The sequence below is a fragment of the Cnephaeus nilssonii genome (assembly GCF_951640355.1).
Source record: "Cnephaeus nilssonii genome assembly, chromosome: 19".
In the NCBI taxonomy this organism is placed as follows: domain Eukaryota; kingdom Metazoa; phylum Chordata; class Mammalia; order Chiroptera; family Vespertilionidae; genus Cnephaeus; species Cnephaeus nilssonii.
Genome location: NC_137090.1, coordinates 22,597,962 through 22,613,845, shown reverse-complemented (window position 1 = coordinate 22,613,845; position 15,884 = coordinate 22,597,962). Strand labels below are relative to the sequence as shown.

Below are 15,884 nucleotides of genomic sequence, written 5' to 3'. Positions count from 1 at the left end.
GAGTAGTATCTTTTAACTATAAGATAGCCTTGTGAGGTCTCAACTTAAAAAAAAAAAGTATGTATTATGTATCCTTGCTAAGAAGCAACGCAAAGAATATACTTTATGGCTCAGTTGGCAACTGGTAGTGGCTACTGATGGTAATGAAGCCATGATAAGGACTCACTAACTGTTACCTTGTCTTATCTAATCATCAAACGACCCAAAACCATAACAAATAACCTGTTAGCTAATAGAACTTCTTTACTTTCTTTACTCAGTTCACAAAGAGGCAGAACTCTCATTTGCACAATTATAGCAAGAAAATGATCTACAATTCAACTGAGATATAAATAAGGGACTACAATTCCAATGATTGTTAGAAGAAATACATTTAGTAATCTAATAGAACAGTGGTAGAAGGAATGGAAAGAAAAAAGGTGTTTATTCTTTAATTATTCTTATGAAATATAATAATTTATTATGAAATTATTCCATATTAAAATGACATCATATGGAAACAATCCAATTGTTATGGCATGAGACTTTTTCAGAATTCACGTATAGATATACACACTATTGCTCCCATTATGAATTTCAGAGGGTTGAGATGCTACAAATTCCCTGGCGAATTCATACTCCATTTTTGCAGTAAAAGTCGTAAAGAATATTACCTGAAGCATTTAAAGCAGCAGGAGGGATTAGTGAATAACAGGATTATTAGACATTAGAATGCCTAGGTGAAGAAAGGAATCTGTATAGACTCTCCTACTCACAAGATCAAACCAAATGGATGAATTATATACCCCCTGAATGGTTCTTCAAAGAGTGTTTAAACCTACATAAAATGGGTCCTATGTCACACAGAATTCATATACATTCTTCTGGAGTTTGGAAACCACAGGTCTAAGCTGATCCCCTGAACTCACCAATCCTGAGCATGGTTACTAGCTTCCTGAGGTGGGAGTGGGCTGGCTAATCGAGATACTTGAATCCAAACTGAATCATATAGGTCTTTCTTCCGGGTATGCACAGTGCATGGAACAATCAGTGGCATTCCAAAGAGGCTGGGGCGATTCTTCTGAGATGACAGGAAATATAGTTCTGTCCTCATCTATAAGCATAAACAAGAGAAGAGAGAACTGAGAAGAGAAGCCTCTCATTCCTCCCTTTTGTTCTTCTACAACTACCAATAACATGCATCACTATCAATTTCAAACTAGTCACTACTACTCTTTATTAACATGAAGATAAACTTATAGTGGAATCACTGGAAGGTTGAGGTACTACCAATTTCAGTGTGGCTATCTATCAAACTTGGATTTTCAGCATTTAATATTTTCAAACTAGTTTTCTCTGGTAAACATTTAATATACACACACTGAACCATATGTAAAAACTAGTAATTGTTTTGTAGCTCAAGGCTTTTAAGCAATTAAAACCCTTTCTCTAGAAAGTATGGCAATAAACCAATACTCCCTCAAAATACAATTTTCAGAAAATAAGCTGCTGACAACTGGAGACCTTTGGAGACTTATGAAACCAGTCATTTAATTTTGTAATTTATCCACCTTCCTAAAAGCAGCTGAATGGCTATGGTATTTTTTAATTTTTAAAATATGTGACAAATTAAAAGTAAGGTAAAATTTAAAAATATTTGCTTTGAGTATGTTAAGTTGAAATTCCTTAATAAAGATACTGCACAGAATTAGCTTGGAAATAGTTGCTTAATAAAACAAAAACTTAGTATAATAGACTGTTGGGAGTTCAGGATTATTCAAAAAAGCTGCTAAGCACTGAGACATTTAATTCTTTCAGTTGGCCTTTATGTAGTAGAGAAGCCAAGTCAATAATCTATAAACTCACTAAGGGTTAGCTAGTTTCCAAGTGAAAAGACTTTTATTTCTGATTCTCAAGCATTTTATTTTGCAACTAGAGGCCCGGTGAACGAAATCTGTGTGTGTGTGGGGGGTCTCTCAGCCTAGCCTGCACCCTCTCCAATCTGGGATCCCTCACAATCCAGGACTGCTGGCTCCCAACTGCTCGCCTGCCTGCCTTCCTGATTGCCCCTAACCTAAGGTGACCAGACGTCCCGCTTTTGGCGGGACAGTCCCGATTTTTAACAATTTGTCCCACGTCCCGCGGCGTTTTAAAAAAAGTCCCAATTTTTGGAAAGAATGCACGACAAGCTAGGGAACGGCGGGAGAACGGGAAGGGAATATACGGTTTTCGGTGGCCTGTGGCTATTTAGCCAGGATATGAGTTTTATATTATTTTTGTTAATTTTATAATGTTAAACTTTAATAATAACAAATAATTGTTGAGAACTGATTATCGAGAACTGCTTATCGAAGTTCGCATTGTTGATCAGTTGTTAGAATTGGACCACCATTGTTTGGACTTAATGAACAATGGCATTTTTTAGGATTTGCAACGATGAAAACATTTTTTTTTTTATTGATTTTTTTCAGAGAGGAAGGGAGAGGGATAGAGAGTTAGAAACATCGATGAGAGATAAACACCTATCAGCTGCCTCCTGCACACCCCCCACTGGGGATGTGCCCGCAATCAAGGTACATGCCCTTGACCAGAATCGAACCTGGGACCCTTCAGTCCGCAGGCCGACGCTCTATCCACTAAGCCAAACTGGTTAGGGCAATGAAAACATTTTGTAACTGTCTCTCAGACGATACACATCGTACTGCGTGCTAGTAAGCTAGTTAAACAAGTGATGTCATTACAAATCAGCTATTCAGATAATTTAGGTAAGTAATTTATTTATTTCATAAATACATAAATTTTCTTGAATTTAGCAGACAGTACTCGTATTATTTATATTTTATAGTGGCGGCAAAAAGTCTAGCGCCGGCCTTGAAAGTGACACTTACGACTTACGTTACGGCAAATTCATGACCTTTTAAACAACGACATCAATCTACTAAAAAAAAATTCACTCAAATGAGAAATATGCCAAAGAATAAAATAATACTATACATAATTTTTTATTTATTATATTTGTAAATTGTACTTATGTTGAAATTAAAAAATATATATTACAATACTATTTTTGCGTTCTATGAAAATTTTTGTTGCTCCATATAGACCAAATTTTTAATCAAGAACTCGCCCCCCCACCCCCAGTCAATGGTGTCCCGCTTTACCAATGTTAAAATCTGGTTACCTTACCCTAACCGCTTCTGCCTGCCAGCCTGATTGATGCCTAACTGCTCCCCTGCCAGCCTGTTTGCCCCCAACTTCCCTCCTCTGCCGGCCTGGTCACCCCTAACTGACCTCCCCTGCTGGCCATCTTGTGTCCACATGGGGGCAGCCATCTTGTGTGTTGGAGTGATGGTCAATCTGCATATTACTCTTTTATTAGATAGGATAGAGGCCTAGTGCACGGGAGGGGGCCGGCTGGTTTGCCCTGAAGGATGTCCTGGATCAGGGTGGGAGTTTCCTTGGGGCGTGGGGTGGCTTGGGTGAGGGGCCTGTGGTGGTTTGCAGGTCAGCCACGGCCCCTGGCGACCCAAGCGGAGGCCCTGGTATCTGGGGTTTATTTATCTTCTACAATTGAAACTTTGTAGCTTGGAACGGAGCCAAGCCTTCTGCTTGCTCCATGGCGGCAGCCATTTCTGTTGGGATTTATGTATCTTCTATAATTGAAACTTTGTAGCCTTAAGCAGAGGCCTGGGCCGGCCAGGGTGTGTGGAAAGTTTGGCTTCCTCCATCGCCAGGGGCAACCCTAGCCTCCTGCTCTTTCCAGCTCCGTGGCTGCCGCCATTTCTGTTTGGATTTATGTATCTTCTATCATTGAAACTTTGTAGCCTTGAGTGGAGGCCTAGGCCGGCAAGGGCAGGTGGAAAGCTTGGCTTCCTCCATTGCCGGGGAAACCCAAGCCTCCCTCCTGCTCTCTGTGGCCGTAGCCAGCTTGGTTGGGTTTATTTGCATATTTGCTCCTGATTGGCTTATGGGCGTGGCTTGTGGGTGTAGTGGAGTGATGGTTAATTTGCATATTACTCTTTTATTAGATAGGATTATTCAATTAAGCTTAGCTAAATACATGATTTTAAGGCCCTATTTCATGTGTTGGTATTATTATTGTTACTAGAGGCCCAGTGCATGAAATTTGTGCATGGGGGGGGTAGGTGTGAGGGATGTCCCTCAGTCCGGCCTGCACCCTCTCCAATCTGAAACCCCTTGGGGTTCAGAGTTCTTAATATATGATCTGATAATACTTGGTAAAAAAAAAAAAAAAAAAGCCCTAGCCAGTTTGGCTCAGTGGATAGAGCGTCAGCCTGTGGACTAAAGGGTTCCAGGTTCGATTCCAGGTAAGGGCACATGCCTGGGTTGAGGACTAGGTCCCTGCTAGGGGATGTGCAGGAAGCAGCCAATCGATGACTCTCATCATTGATGTTTCTATCTCTCTCCCTCTCCCTTCCTCTCTGAAAGCAATAAAAAAATATATTAAAAAAGAAAAAGAGGTGGGGAAATGCATGAATCACCCAATTATTTTAGCTAACGGGACCTGTAGGAACTGTGCTTAAAGACAATTTCAAGTCACAAATGTATCCTGTAATTCTGTAGGCTGTCCACTCATACAATCCTGTCTAAAACATGGTCCATAGAACATCATCTACATAGTCAGAAACTCACTTTAGTCAAGAATTACTAATTCAAAGAATTAGCAAAAATCAAATAGCTATGTAACCACGAGTCAGGTCAACAAATAGAATATAACCAACACTCTAAAAGCCTCCCTCTTGCTTCCTTTCCATCACAAATTCTTCCTTCCTTCTAAAGGAAGTTGGAAGAGGTAAGAAAGAATTATCCCCTAAAGCCTTTGAAGGGAGCACAGCCCTGTCGAGACCTTGATTATGGACTTCTGGCTTCCAGAACTGTGAAAGAATACATTTGTTGTTTTAAGCCTCCAGGTTTGTGGTAATTTGTCACAGCAGTCCTAGGAAACAACTTATCTTGCCCAAGAACATTTTTGGTGCCCTTCTACCCCCAAGCAAACAAAAAAACAAAACCTTCTCCAAAGATATCCATACTTATATGGTAGAGAAGATGTACTTGCCTACATGAACATATAAGAGACACACACTTTTAAAAGAAAATAGTATGTACTACTATTCCGTTGCTGCTTAAAAATGAATGAGAAATGTCATTTCATACACAGGCTATGATCCCTTACAATAGCATACATAACACATTGAAAGTGCACAAAAAGAAAATGTTGCAAAGAAAGAAAATGGCTGTCTCACAAATGACACTGGCAAGACCAGCAGTAACTTGCCTAACATCAAACTAACCATTTTTCGGTGGACTGCAATGATGTAACCTGTAAAGGGATTGTCAGGAAGAGATGGCATATGACCATTCACCATTCCATTTGTTAAGATCTTCTCAGTTCCACATGGCACAACAGTGTTTGGCATTCCATTGGGGATGAATATTGGTCGGGGCAGGTCCCCATTGGTGGTTAAGGTTAACATTCCATTTGTGGATGGTGAAGAGGAGATATCTACAAATTCAAAGATAAATATAGCACCATAAGCTTGTGGTACTTCCATTTTTTTTCTCAAATATTGTGAAGATCTAAACTACTGATAGTAGTCTCTTTTAACCAAGGACAAGGAGAAATTATAGTTCACATAATAATTCTAGATTGATCAGAAGATTTTAATTTCAGATTTTACTTCTATAACTCACACTTAAGACTAAATGGCAAAGAAAGATTAACTTCTGGAAAGTGTAAGTTGAATTTTTGCAGAAACCTTTACTAGCACCATGTTGTGGCACCCAAACAGTTCTACCACTTGTTTTCTTTTTCCTCTCCTCTAAAAATTCATTTCTCCTTTCCTCTAAAAATGTTCTGTCAAGTGTGACAGTCTCTAGCCAGAGACTAGAAACTTTTCCTTTTAATTATTTCATTTTTTTAAAATTTATTTTTTAGAGCAATTTTAGATTCATAGCAAAATAAAGAAGGTACAGAAATTTCCCACATATCCCTTGCCCCTACACATGCATAGCTTCCCCCTTAACAACCCCCTCACCAGAGTGGTACATTTGTTATAAATGATGAAAGATGTTGCTTTTTAAATTAAAATGAAATACATTTCCTCAGTCTCATAGTCACATTTCAAGGGCTCAACAGTCCATGTGACTAATGGATACTGCATTGGATTGTCAAGATTACAGAAAATTTCCATCACTGCAGAGAGTTCTATTGGCCAGTGAAGATATCAACAAAAAAGCATTATTAAATCATCTACCAATCAGTCTTACCTATTTAGTGCCAACCAGAGAAGTACTTTATAATTGCGGAATGGACCTAATTATCAACAGTATAAAAAAGAATAAACAAACCGTATCAATGGCCAAAAGACTCATTAGATGACCATATTAAATCATATGCAAATATCTGATAAGCAAATTCCTTTTTAGTCATATTGATTATCATGTTTTCTGATAGTATATTCTTCTCACACCAGCTATTGCCATGTTAGTATTAGATAAAAGAGCAAAAAGAGATCTGAATTCCAGTGGTAAATTAACTCATAACTAATCTACTTAACTTAGTTACTTAGGTTCTCTGAATTTTAGGTTCCTCATCTATAAAATGAAGAATTTGAGCCAAATCATCACAAAAATTTCCTTCAGCCTCCAATATTCTTTTGCTCTAATATCCTCAGCCCAAACAAATATAAAAAGGATGATAACTCTTAGCCCAGAATTTAAAGCTGAAATCATGAAAAGAAGCTCTAGTTCTACCATACCTGTCAGTATTGGACTAGAAGCTGAAACTGGAGATCCAGGGATGGGAATTTCAAATGCACACAAAAATCCACTCACTGAGAGTCGTACTTTTTGGTTGTCCTGAGGGAAATTCTATAGAAAAAGAGACAAGGTGAGAGATGTTTCAGATAAGATGGAAAATGAACTCTGTGATATATTTGAAGCGAATGTCTTAGATGATTTTATCACTAAATAAACAAGATGAATGAACAATATTTCTCAAGTCACTAAAAGATGAAAGCTTGATAAGTTAACCTCACTGACAAAACCATTATCTATTCCTTTCCACAGAAAGGAAATATGTTGTGTATAACTGGTTTTTAAGTTTTGTCCTTCAATTCAGGCATCTAAACCCAACACTCTCAGAGAGATCTCACTTTTGCATTACATATGAACAAAATGCCAATAAGGTGGGGGAGTTTGTTCAGAAACTCCAAAGATAAATATAAATAATACCAATGGTACGAGCTCAATTTAGGATTGGCAATATATTTGTTAAATTGCTTGTTTCTCTAGCTGGTATTCAGGAGGAAGTGATTTGTGTCAATTTATTTTTACTCTCTAAATTGCTAGTGTGTTAAAGGCCAACTATACATATCCTATATAATAAAAGCCTAATATGCTAAGTGTCCAGTTGACCGGTTGGCCATTCAACTAATCAAAGCATAATCCTATATAATAAAAGCCTAATATGCTAAGTGTCCAGTTGACCGGTTGGCCATTCAACTAATCAAAGCATAATATACTAATGATATGCTAAGTCTGCTCAATGGCTCACTATGACATGCATTGATCACCAGGGGATAGACACTCTGACTGGTAGGTTAACTTGCTGCTGAGGTTCCGCTGATTGGGACTGAGGGAGATGGACCGAACACACCCTGGAGCCCTCCCACCCTGGAGCCCTCCTGCGGTCCCTCCCCAGCTGGCCAACTTCCCGCATCTCTCCCAGTCTCTCCCCAGTCTGATCGTGCACAGGTGGGGTCCCTTGGCCTGTCCTGAGCCCTCTTGCAATCTGTGACCCCTTGGGGGATGTCGGAGAGCCGGTTTCGGCCTGATCCTGCAGGCCAGGCTGAGGGATCCCACTGGTGCATGAATTCGTGCACTGGGCCTCTAGTTCATAAATAAATACTAAAAACACACATTCATAAATACATAAAATACTTTAACCTAGAATAATTCTGGTGACAATGGTAATACAGAAGAGCTGCCAAGCACAGCAGCAGCAGTCACTGGAGGACATCTACTGTAGTAACACAGCTAGGTCACTCTATATAGGCAGTCTTGGCTTACATAATTTCCTTCTTTTAAAAATACCACCATGGCCCTAACTGGTTTGGCTCAGTGGATAGAGCGTCGGCCTGAGGACTGAAGGGTCCCAGGTTTGATTCCAGTCAAGGGAATGTACCTTGGTTGCGGGCACATACCCAGTAGGGAGTGTACAGGAGGCAGCTGATCGATGTTTCTCTCTGATCGATGTTTCTCTCTCATGTTTCTAACTCTCTATCCCTCTCCCTTCCTCTCTGTAAAAAATCAATAAAATATATTTTAAAAAAATATCACCATGATTATTACTCCTTTATTCTGGCTGACAACCCTTTTAAATTTCTGGGATGGAAAATTTTTTTTTTTGGGGGGGGAGATTTTTATAAGTTTATTTAAGCCAAACTGACAAAATATGTTGGGGAGCAATATCTCAAATGTTCCAGAGAATGGTATGGAAGACTTGACAAATTTTTTTGTTCAGTTGTTGCATTTTAATATCTTGCTCAGTCACTTAACATCATAATTAATGGAGAAAACTGCTCTTTGAAGGACAGAATCAAGGGTTTCCTACAAAGGATAGTTAATATTACCTTTATGTTGGAACCATGTACTTCTGCAAGAAGGATTTGTTCTGATTTAAGTCCACAGAGATCACTCAGCTGTTTTTTTAAACCTGTGTACTTTTCATCCATATTCAGTCTTAGTCCATAACGTACAGGGGTAGTACCATCCAACTTAATAACTAGTAATAAGAAAAGATCTATTATCAATAAAATGTGTGTGTGTCTATGACTTGGAAATGACAAACATTTCAATCTAGAATTTTTATTTTATATGCAAACACTACAATAGATGATACATAGGGATTATATTAAAATAGTTTTATTTTTTTGAATGCTCATCTGATATGGAAGTGTGAGTGGCTTTGCAAGATTTTAAAGAGAGTTTCTGGCATATCTAAAACAAACAGAGGAGTCAATAGGTATAAAAATGGACCCATGTTCCAAGTCTTATAAACCTTAAATCATGTCTGAAATTAGATTGCTATATTATAACAGGCTATCATTTTTATGAGAATGCATTATAAACAAATAACCATACTTACAAATTCAGGCTGCTTGAATAAGGTAAAAGACAATCGAGTTAAATATTTTTTCAGAACTTTGTAACCTACCTGTTATTTCTAAGTGCATATAACTGTCCATTGGTAGCGGCAAAGACAAAAAATTGAATGGGTCAAATCGGACACTTATATGACCACATGTCTTGCATTTGACTTGGGACCTTAACTGCCCATGAAACAAATCTACAACAATTGATCTATTCCTTCTCAGATGGTTGTCCCAGGCCTATCAAGAAAAAAGATTAGAGAAAAAAATTTTTTTTGAAAATTCAAAAGAATAGTATTTCTACACAAATTCAAAGAAACTAGTTAAATGAGATTTAAATGTTAAGAATATAATCCTTCACAGTCATTAAAAATATAAAAACTTTCTGCCTACAAACATAATTCAGATATAAAATTAAAAATGTGATTCTCTCTGTTCAACCTATAAAATATTAAATTCAGATGGAAAATCCTATTATTTTCTTTGTTCTTATCATGGTAATGATGATGATTATTAGAGTTCTTTGTCCATTAAAAAGGAAATAATATGTGCATATTGGTCACTGTACATATTACTTTAGCAATTATGGAGATTCTTGAAGTTACTGAATAAACATCCTCTCCCAAAAGTGTACAATGTGAAAAGGCAATGTTTTTCTATTTTCATTTAAGGCTGCTTTGTTTTGGCATTATTGCACAAAAACAAAGAAGAGAAATAAAAATTCCTTTACTTTCATAGTAAAATTCTGGCCACAGAATTTAAATTATACAACATACACTTGTGGCCAGAACATTTAATCTATTGCTTACATTAGAAACTCAAAACTGACAAACCTCTGCAGCCACTTCCCAGTCTGGCCGGCCATTGCTGTCCTTCAGTTCTACATATGGTTTCTCATGGACTCGGTTGAGATCTTCATGAAGACCATCCAAGAGAAAAGCCAGAAGTTCTTGGGAGTCTTGTTGCTGGAACCCATTAAACCTGGGAGCATATTTTGCTATGGTCCACTATAAGTAAGAGTTGGAAGTATACAAATTATTTGCTACCCCATAGTATTTGGAATGAACATGCCTCATAATTCAACCAGAGGCATTATAAGAAGGTAAATATAGTATGGTATTTAGTCTGTCTCTATTTCAGCAAATATATTTTGGATAATCATGAAAGCTTTCTAATCTTAATCTCAAATGACCAAAAGAAAAAAATGTATTTTGGCCAATACTATATCCCAGTTCAGCATCATAAAAGCAAACAGTTCTTTAGATACTCAGATGTTATTTAAAACAGGTAAGGCAGAAATATTAAAATAGCATTCGCTCACATTAAGAGTTCCTATTATAATATTTTCTTTTACAGATAACTTTCCTGGTCTTGTTGCATCCTAACTGTTATTAATAGAGGCAGAACAGACTCATGTTTAACTGTGAGGACTTACAAACTAGCTTGCAACCTTGGGCAGGATATATAGCTGCTCTGAGCCTTAGTTTCTCAGCCATAAAATGGGGATAATAATATCACTTTTGTATTGTAGGGCCATATAGAAAATTAAATGAGTTACTACATATAAAATAATGAGAACAGTGCCTGGTAAGTGGTAGTCAAATTTTTAGCTATTATAATTATTAACTAGAGGCCCAGTGCATGATTTAATCATGCACATGTAGGGTCCCCTACATGCTTTCACTTTTCGCGGTGGAGCTGGGTGCCTGTCCGCTGGTGCACCAGGCCTTTCAGAAGCCTCCGGCTCGGCGGAGGCTTCTGAAAGGCCTGGTGCCGGAGCAGACAGGCACCCAGCTCCCCCACTTTTGATGGTCCGCGGCCGCTGAGGGGGGCTACCCTGCTGTTGAGAGGCGCTGAGGGGGGCTGCCGCGGACACCTGGCTACCCTGCCATTGAGAGGCGCAGCTGGGTGTCCGCGGCAGGCCCCCTCAGCGGCCGCGGATCTGGCCGTTGAGAGGCGCAGGGGGCGGGAGTCCCGCCCCCTGCGCCTCTCAACAGCAGGGTAGTCCCCCTCAGTGGCAGCGGATCCGTGCCTCTCAATGGCCGGATAGGCCACCCCGAGTCCCGCCCCCCAGACTCCCGCCGCCCAATCGTGGGCATAGCGGAGTGATGGTAATTTACATGTTACTCTATTATTAGATAGGATTTTTAACCTAAAAACATTTTGCCTTGTTTTAAAATAGAGATAAAAACAATCCTAGCCCTAGCTGGTTTGGCACAGTGAATAGAGCATTGGCCTGTGAACTGAAAGGTCCCAGGTTCAATTCCGGTCAAGGGCACATCCCCAGTGGGGGACTTGCAGCTGATCCATGATTCTCTCTTATCATGGGTATTTCTATCTCTTTCTCCCTCTTCCTTCCTCTCTAAAATCAATAAAAAATATATTAAAAAAAACCAAAACAATCCTAACTTTACTAAAAGTTACTACAAGTGACATTGATCTTTCCTTACCCACTACATCTATAGTTGTATTTTATTTTTTTCTATAGCTGTATTTTGCATATATTTAAACAAGTAAAAGTATATGACATCCAGTATATGCCATGTGAAGCATCCAAACACATGAGTTAAACTAAACAAAAAAAGCTAAACATACAAAATATGTAAAGAAAAATAATTACGTAAACAATTATTTAGGAGTTAAAAACATGTATATTACTTTAACTGCTTACCCGAAGCTTTAATGGGGCGACATTCTTCTGAGTTCCACTCCAAAGTTCCTGTACTAAATCCCCATAGCATTTAGCCATATGCCCCTTCATACCAATGGGATTTGTCCTAGAAGTTTTGAAAGGAAAATTTGTTGCCAAAGATTCTAATCAATAACAATCATGAGGGAATGAAAATGCCTAGTTATCTGTTTTCTCACATCAAAACATCTTTTTAAAATAAGAGACTTATCTCCTGGCCCTTAATTAATACTAAATAGAGAAAATAAGGTAAGACTTTTCTTTACCATGGTAAAGAAAGAGGAAATTCAAGTGATACTGAGTTCATATCATAGTTGTAAAAAGTTAAGAGGCCAATAACTCAAGAAAGATTACCTGTTCAGTTCATAAAGATGTCTCCCTGAGATAAAATACTGTGTCAGTGGCTGTGTGTTACTAACACACTGGATGCTTGAATTCATGAAGCATGTGTTTCCCAGGTTACTCAGACCTGTGGCTCCCTTTTCTGTGGGAACTGGAACAAAACAATATGAGAACTGAAGTCCAACTGTAGTAAAATGTCGTAGACCAAACAGTAACTTATATTCGATACAAATTTTTATAACTTTCTAAATCAGCTAAATGAAGCTAATATTTCTCTATTTAGTCTTGCAATGCTGACGTAGAGGAGTGTCACTGGCAATCCTGATAATCCATGCTCATTTGTAATCTAGAAGCAGCAGTGATTCTCTATAATTGCTATAGGTGTTTTTTCTTTTAAATTTAAACAATTCTCTCCTAGTATTCTCTCTTTTTTTTAATATTTAATTTATCCTTTTGTTGAAAGTATTACAGATGGCCCGTCCCCTCTTCTTTGGCCTCCTCCACCCCATAGCATTATGTCTTTAAAAATATAAATTAGCCCGGCCCAGTGGTTGAGCATCGACCTATGAACCAGGAGGTCCTGGGTTGTGGGCTTGATCCCCGTGTGGGGCGTGCAAGAGACAGCCGATCGATGATTCTCTCTCACCACTGATGTTACTATCTCTATTTCTCTCTCCCTCTCCCTTCCTCTCTGAAATCAATAAAAATATTTACATATATATATGTAAACACACACACACACATATATAAATTAGATCTTTCTTAGGCTACCTGTGAGAATGTACTGTGGACCTATGAGGGCTGTATCCTTTGCTTTGCATTTTTTTGTTTGTTTGTTTTTATTGACTTTATTTTTTATTTTTTTTAAATTTTTTTTATTGTTTAAAGTATTACAAATAGTAGTACATATGTCTCCTTTTTTTCCCCCATTGACCTCCCCCCGGCCTCCCCTACCTCCCAGTACATGCCCTCACCTGGCGCCCCCCCCCCCGCCCCTGCTTTGCATTTTTTATGGAAGCATTTTGCTCCCCCAGTTAGGTCATAAAAGGCTTATTGAATGAGTTGCTACAAATCCTACCATTACTGGCCAAACAGTGCATGTCTTGGATTGAAAAAAATTTTGGATTGGAAAAATACTGGTATTAAAAATACTGGCCCTTAAGACACCCTTAATAAGATGGAAAGGCAGAAGGAAAAGTTAGAGAGTTCCATAAAAGGTGGAAATTTTTAAAAGTTATCTATCTATCTATCTATCTATCTATCTATCTATCTATCTATCTATCTATAAAAGCCTAAGTGACCAAATGACTGAACCACCGGTTGCTATGAGGCGCACTGACCACCAGGGGACAGATGCTCAACGCACAGGATTGGGCTCCCTCCTGTATGGATTGTGCCTGCAGGGATCGGGGTCCCTACTGTCTGGATCGGGCCTAAGGGGAATGGGCTGAAACCGGCTATCTGACATTCCCCCCCGAGGAGTCCCGGACTGCGAGGGTGCAGGCCAGGCCGGATTCGTGCACCGGGCCTAGTTTAAATATAAGGAAACTTGTTCGTCTTAGAGCAGTTTCGAAAATTATATCTTTGCAAGTGGTAGTAATACATTTACATTTTTCTCCCTGCCTTATCCCTCCAGAATTTGGAAACTCTTAATGACCAGTTGCACCATGATTAAGAAGGCCCTCGTCTTCTTTACCAGGTTCATCCTGACTGTGACTTTCCCTGCATCATTCCCACACATCATCAATGACCTAGACATTAATACGGACCAAGAGTCAACCACTGACCTAGACTCAACCATTGATGTGTATTTGGATAGCATCTTGGATTTTAATTTCTTTACTGATATGAAATTAAATACCAGCTTTTAAAAAATATAATATTTTTATTGATTTCAGAGAGGAAGAGAGAGGGAGAGAAAGAAATATCAATGATGAGAGAGAATCATTGATTGGCTGCTTCCTGCAGCATGTGCCCTTGACCAGAATCGAACCCGGGACCATTCAGTCCTTAGGCTGATGCTCTATCCATTGAGCCAAACCAAAGAGGGCACAACACCAGCTTTTAAAAGAAGTCACTGAGGCCATGGCAAGTGTCACTGGTGATTATTCAGAAGAGCCCATGACTGGAACACCAGATGAGTTCAGCTCCTCCATGGAAAGCAATGAGTTCATCTCAGTGCTTGTTTTAAAAGAAACAAATGTTCTGCTAGCAGTGTCCGCCACTATGCTACTTACTACTTTCAAAACTAGTGAAACATAGCATGTATTTCTCAGCCTAAGAGAAACAGTAAGACATTGATCCTAGGCTGAGTGGAGAAAAGTTGACACAGTTTGGGGGAGGGACATATCTTAACCATTTCTTATTTAGAATGAGCTCAATAAATGTTCATTTATATTGAAAAAATATACAGATATAAATTAAATAATTGGAAGGTTAGAAAGAAATTTGATATATCAGGAAAAAGAAAAATAAGAACTAGAAAGTCAAAAGTTGTTAACACTTCAATTGTTGAGAGAGGGGAGAAAATCTATTTGATAAGATACTCTATTTGAAAATAATATACTGGAGACTTACCCTTGTGTCTGTCTATTTTACTACTGTTTGCTATAAAGGACATTTCCTCAGGCCAACTCATATCTTTGTTTCGAACTAGAAAGACAGATAGAAATGTGTTAATTTCTTATCCATTGAAATCACACCTGCTCAACTACTTCTGTTTAAAAAAATGTTATTTTTAAATCAGAAATTATAAAAAAAAATCAAGTTATTTTTAGTATTTGATTCTGAAACCATTCTGATTCTTTATATTGGGGACTTTATAGTCAGTTGGTTAGAATTAATTAGTAAGCTATTCCCTCAATTACCTACCTGAAGTAAAATTATACTCAACCATCTAGAGAAGTAATTAAAGCTCTTAAAGTTAATACATTAGAACTATTACAGTTCTTTCTTAAATAGCGACAACTGTGAGAGTAACCTATTCATTTTAATACAAATGATGTGTTAGTTTTCAATTATGTGTATAAATCTATGTGTGAATGTACAGGGAAGCTCTGTTGGTGAGAGACCAGTGTTGATGACTAATGAAAGTCTACACCACTAACTATGCAAGAAAATTAGTCTCCTTATTTACCCTCAGAGAGGCATGTTGAAAATTTAAGATACTTTGTAAACTTATAACTAAATACCCACCATTTCCACCCTTTGCCAGACAATTAATGTAGGCATATTTTTCTTTTGAAGTAACCTAAATAGTATGTAGGATTATATAAGGGTTGAATGGGTATTCTTTACTATAAAGCAGCGGTCACCAACCTTTCGGACCTCATGGACCATCAGTGGTCCGCGGACCACCGGTTGGCAAACGCTGCTATAAAGAATATAATGATCAAACAGAAAGAATTAAAAAAAAAAAGAATATAATGACCAAATAAAAGTTAGAAAAATTATAAAATGGTTTATTAGTGAGTAACTAAATCTTTAAATTTTCCCCCTAAAAAATCTAATACAGATGCAATGCTTCCTTCTTGTACCTTCAATTACCAGGTGCTGCTCATCTTGAATTTTCAAATATTCTAATCTATGATCTTCATCATCCAGAAGAGTAAGGTAATTCTGTGTATGGAACAGAAAATGTTTCTGTTAATTTAAAAAACTTATAACAAATCCTATATAATAAAAAGCTAATAAGCAAATCG

The 15,884-nt window shown here is 38.1% G+C and overlaps 1 protein-coding gene across 2 annotated transcripts in view; it reads right to left on the bottom strand.

The window, feature by feature from the left end:
* Window positions 1-15,884, bottom strand: part of USP32 (ubiquitin specific peptidase 32) — a 119,997-nt gene that overhangs the window by 16,687 nt on the left and 87,426 nt on the right. For both annotated transcript variants that reach the window (XM_079796980.1, XM_079796981.1), the window contains exons 18-27: window positions 15,720-15,801; window positions 14,761-14,835; window positions 12,196-12,334; window positions 11,824-11,929; window positions 9,986-10,159; window positions 9,218-9,392; window positions 8,634-8,785; window positions 6,759-6,870; window positions 5,292-5,503; window positions 909-1,093 (exon numbers count right to left, since the gene is read on the bottom strand). In XM_079796980.1, the coding sequence (XP_079653106.1) occupies window positions 909-1,093; window positions 5,292-5,503; window positions 6,759-6,870; window positions 8,634-8,785; window positions 9,218-9,392; window positions 9,986-10,159; window positions 11,824-11,929; window positions 12,196-12,334; window positions 14,761-14,835; window positions 15,720-15,801 (1,412 nt within the window). The remainder of the gene's footprint in view (window positions 1-908; window positions 1,094-5,291; window positions 5,504-6,758; window positions 6,871-8,633; window positions 8,786-9,217; window positions 9,393-9,985; window positions 10,160-11,823; window positions 11,930-12,195; window positions 12,335-14,760; window positions 14,836-15,719; window positions 15,802-15,884) is intronic.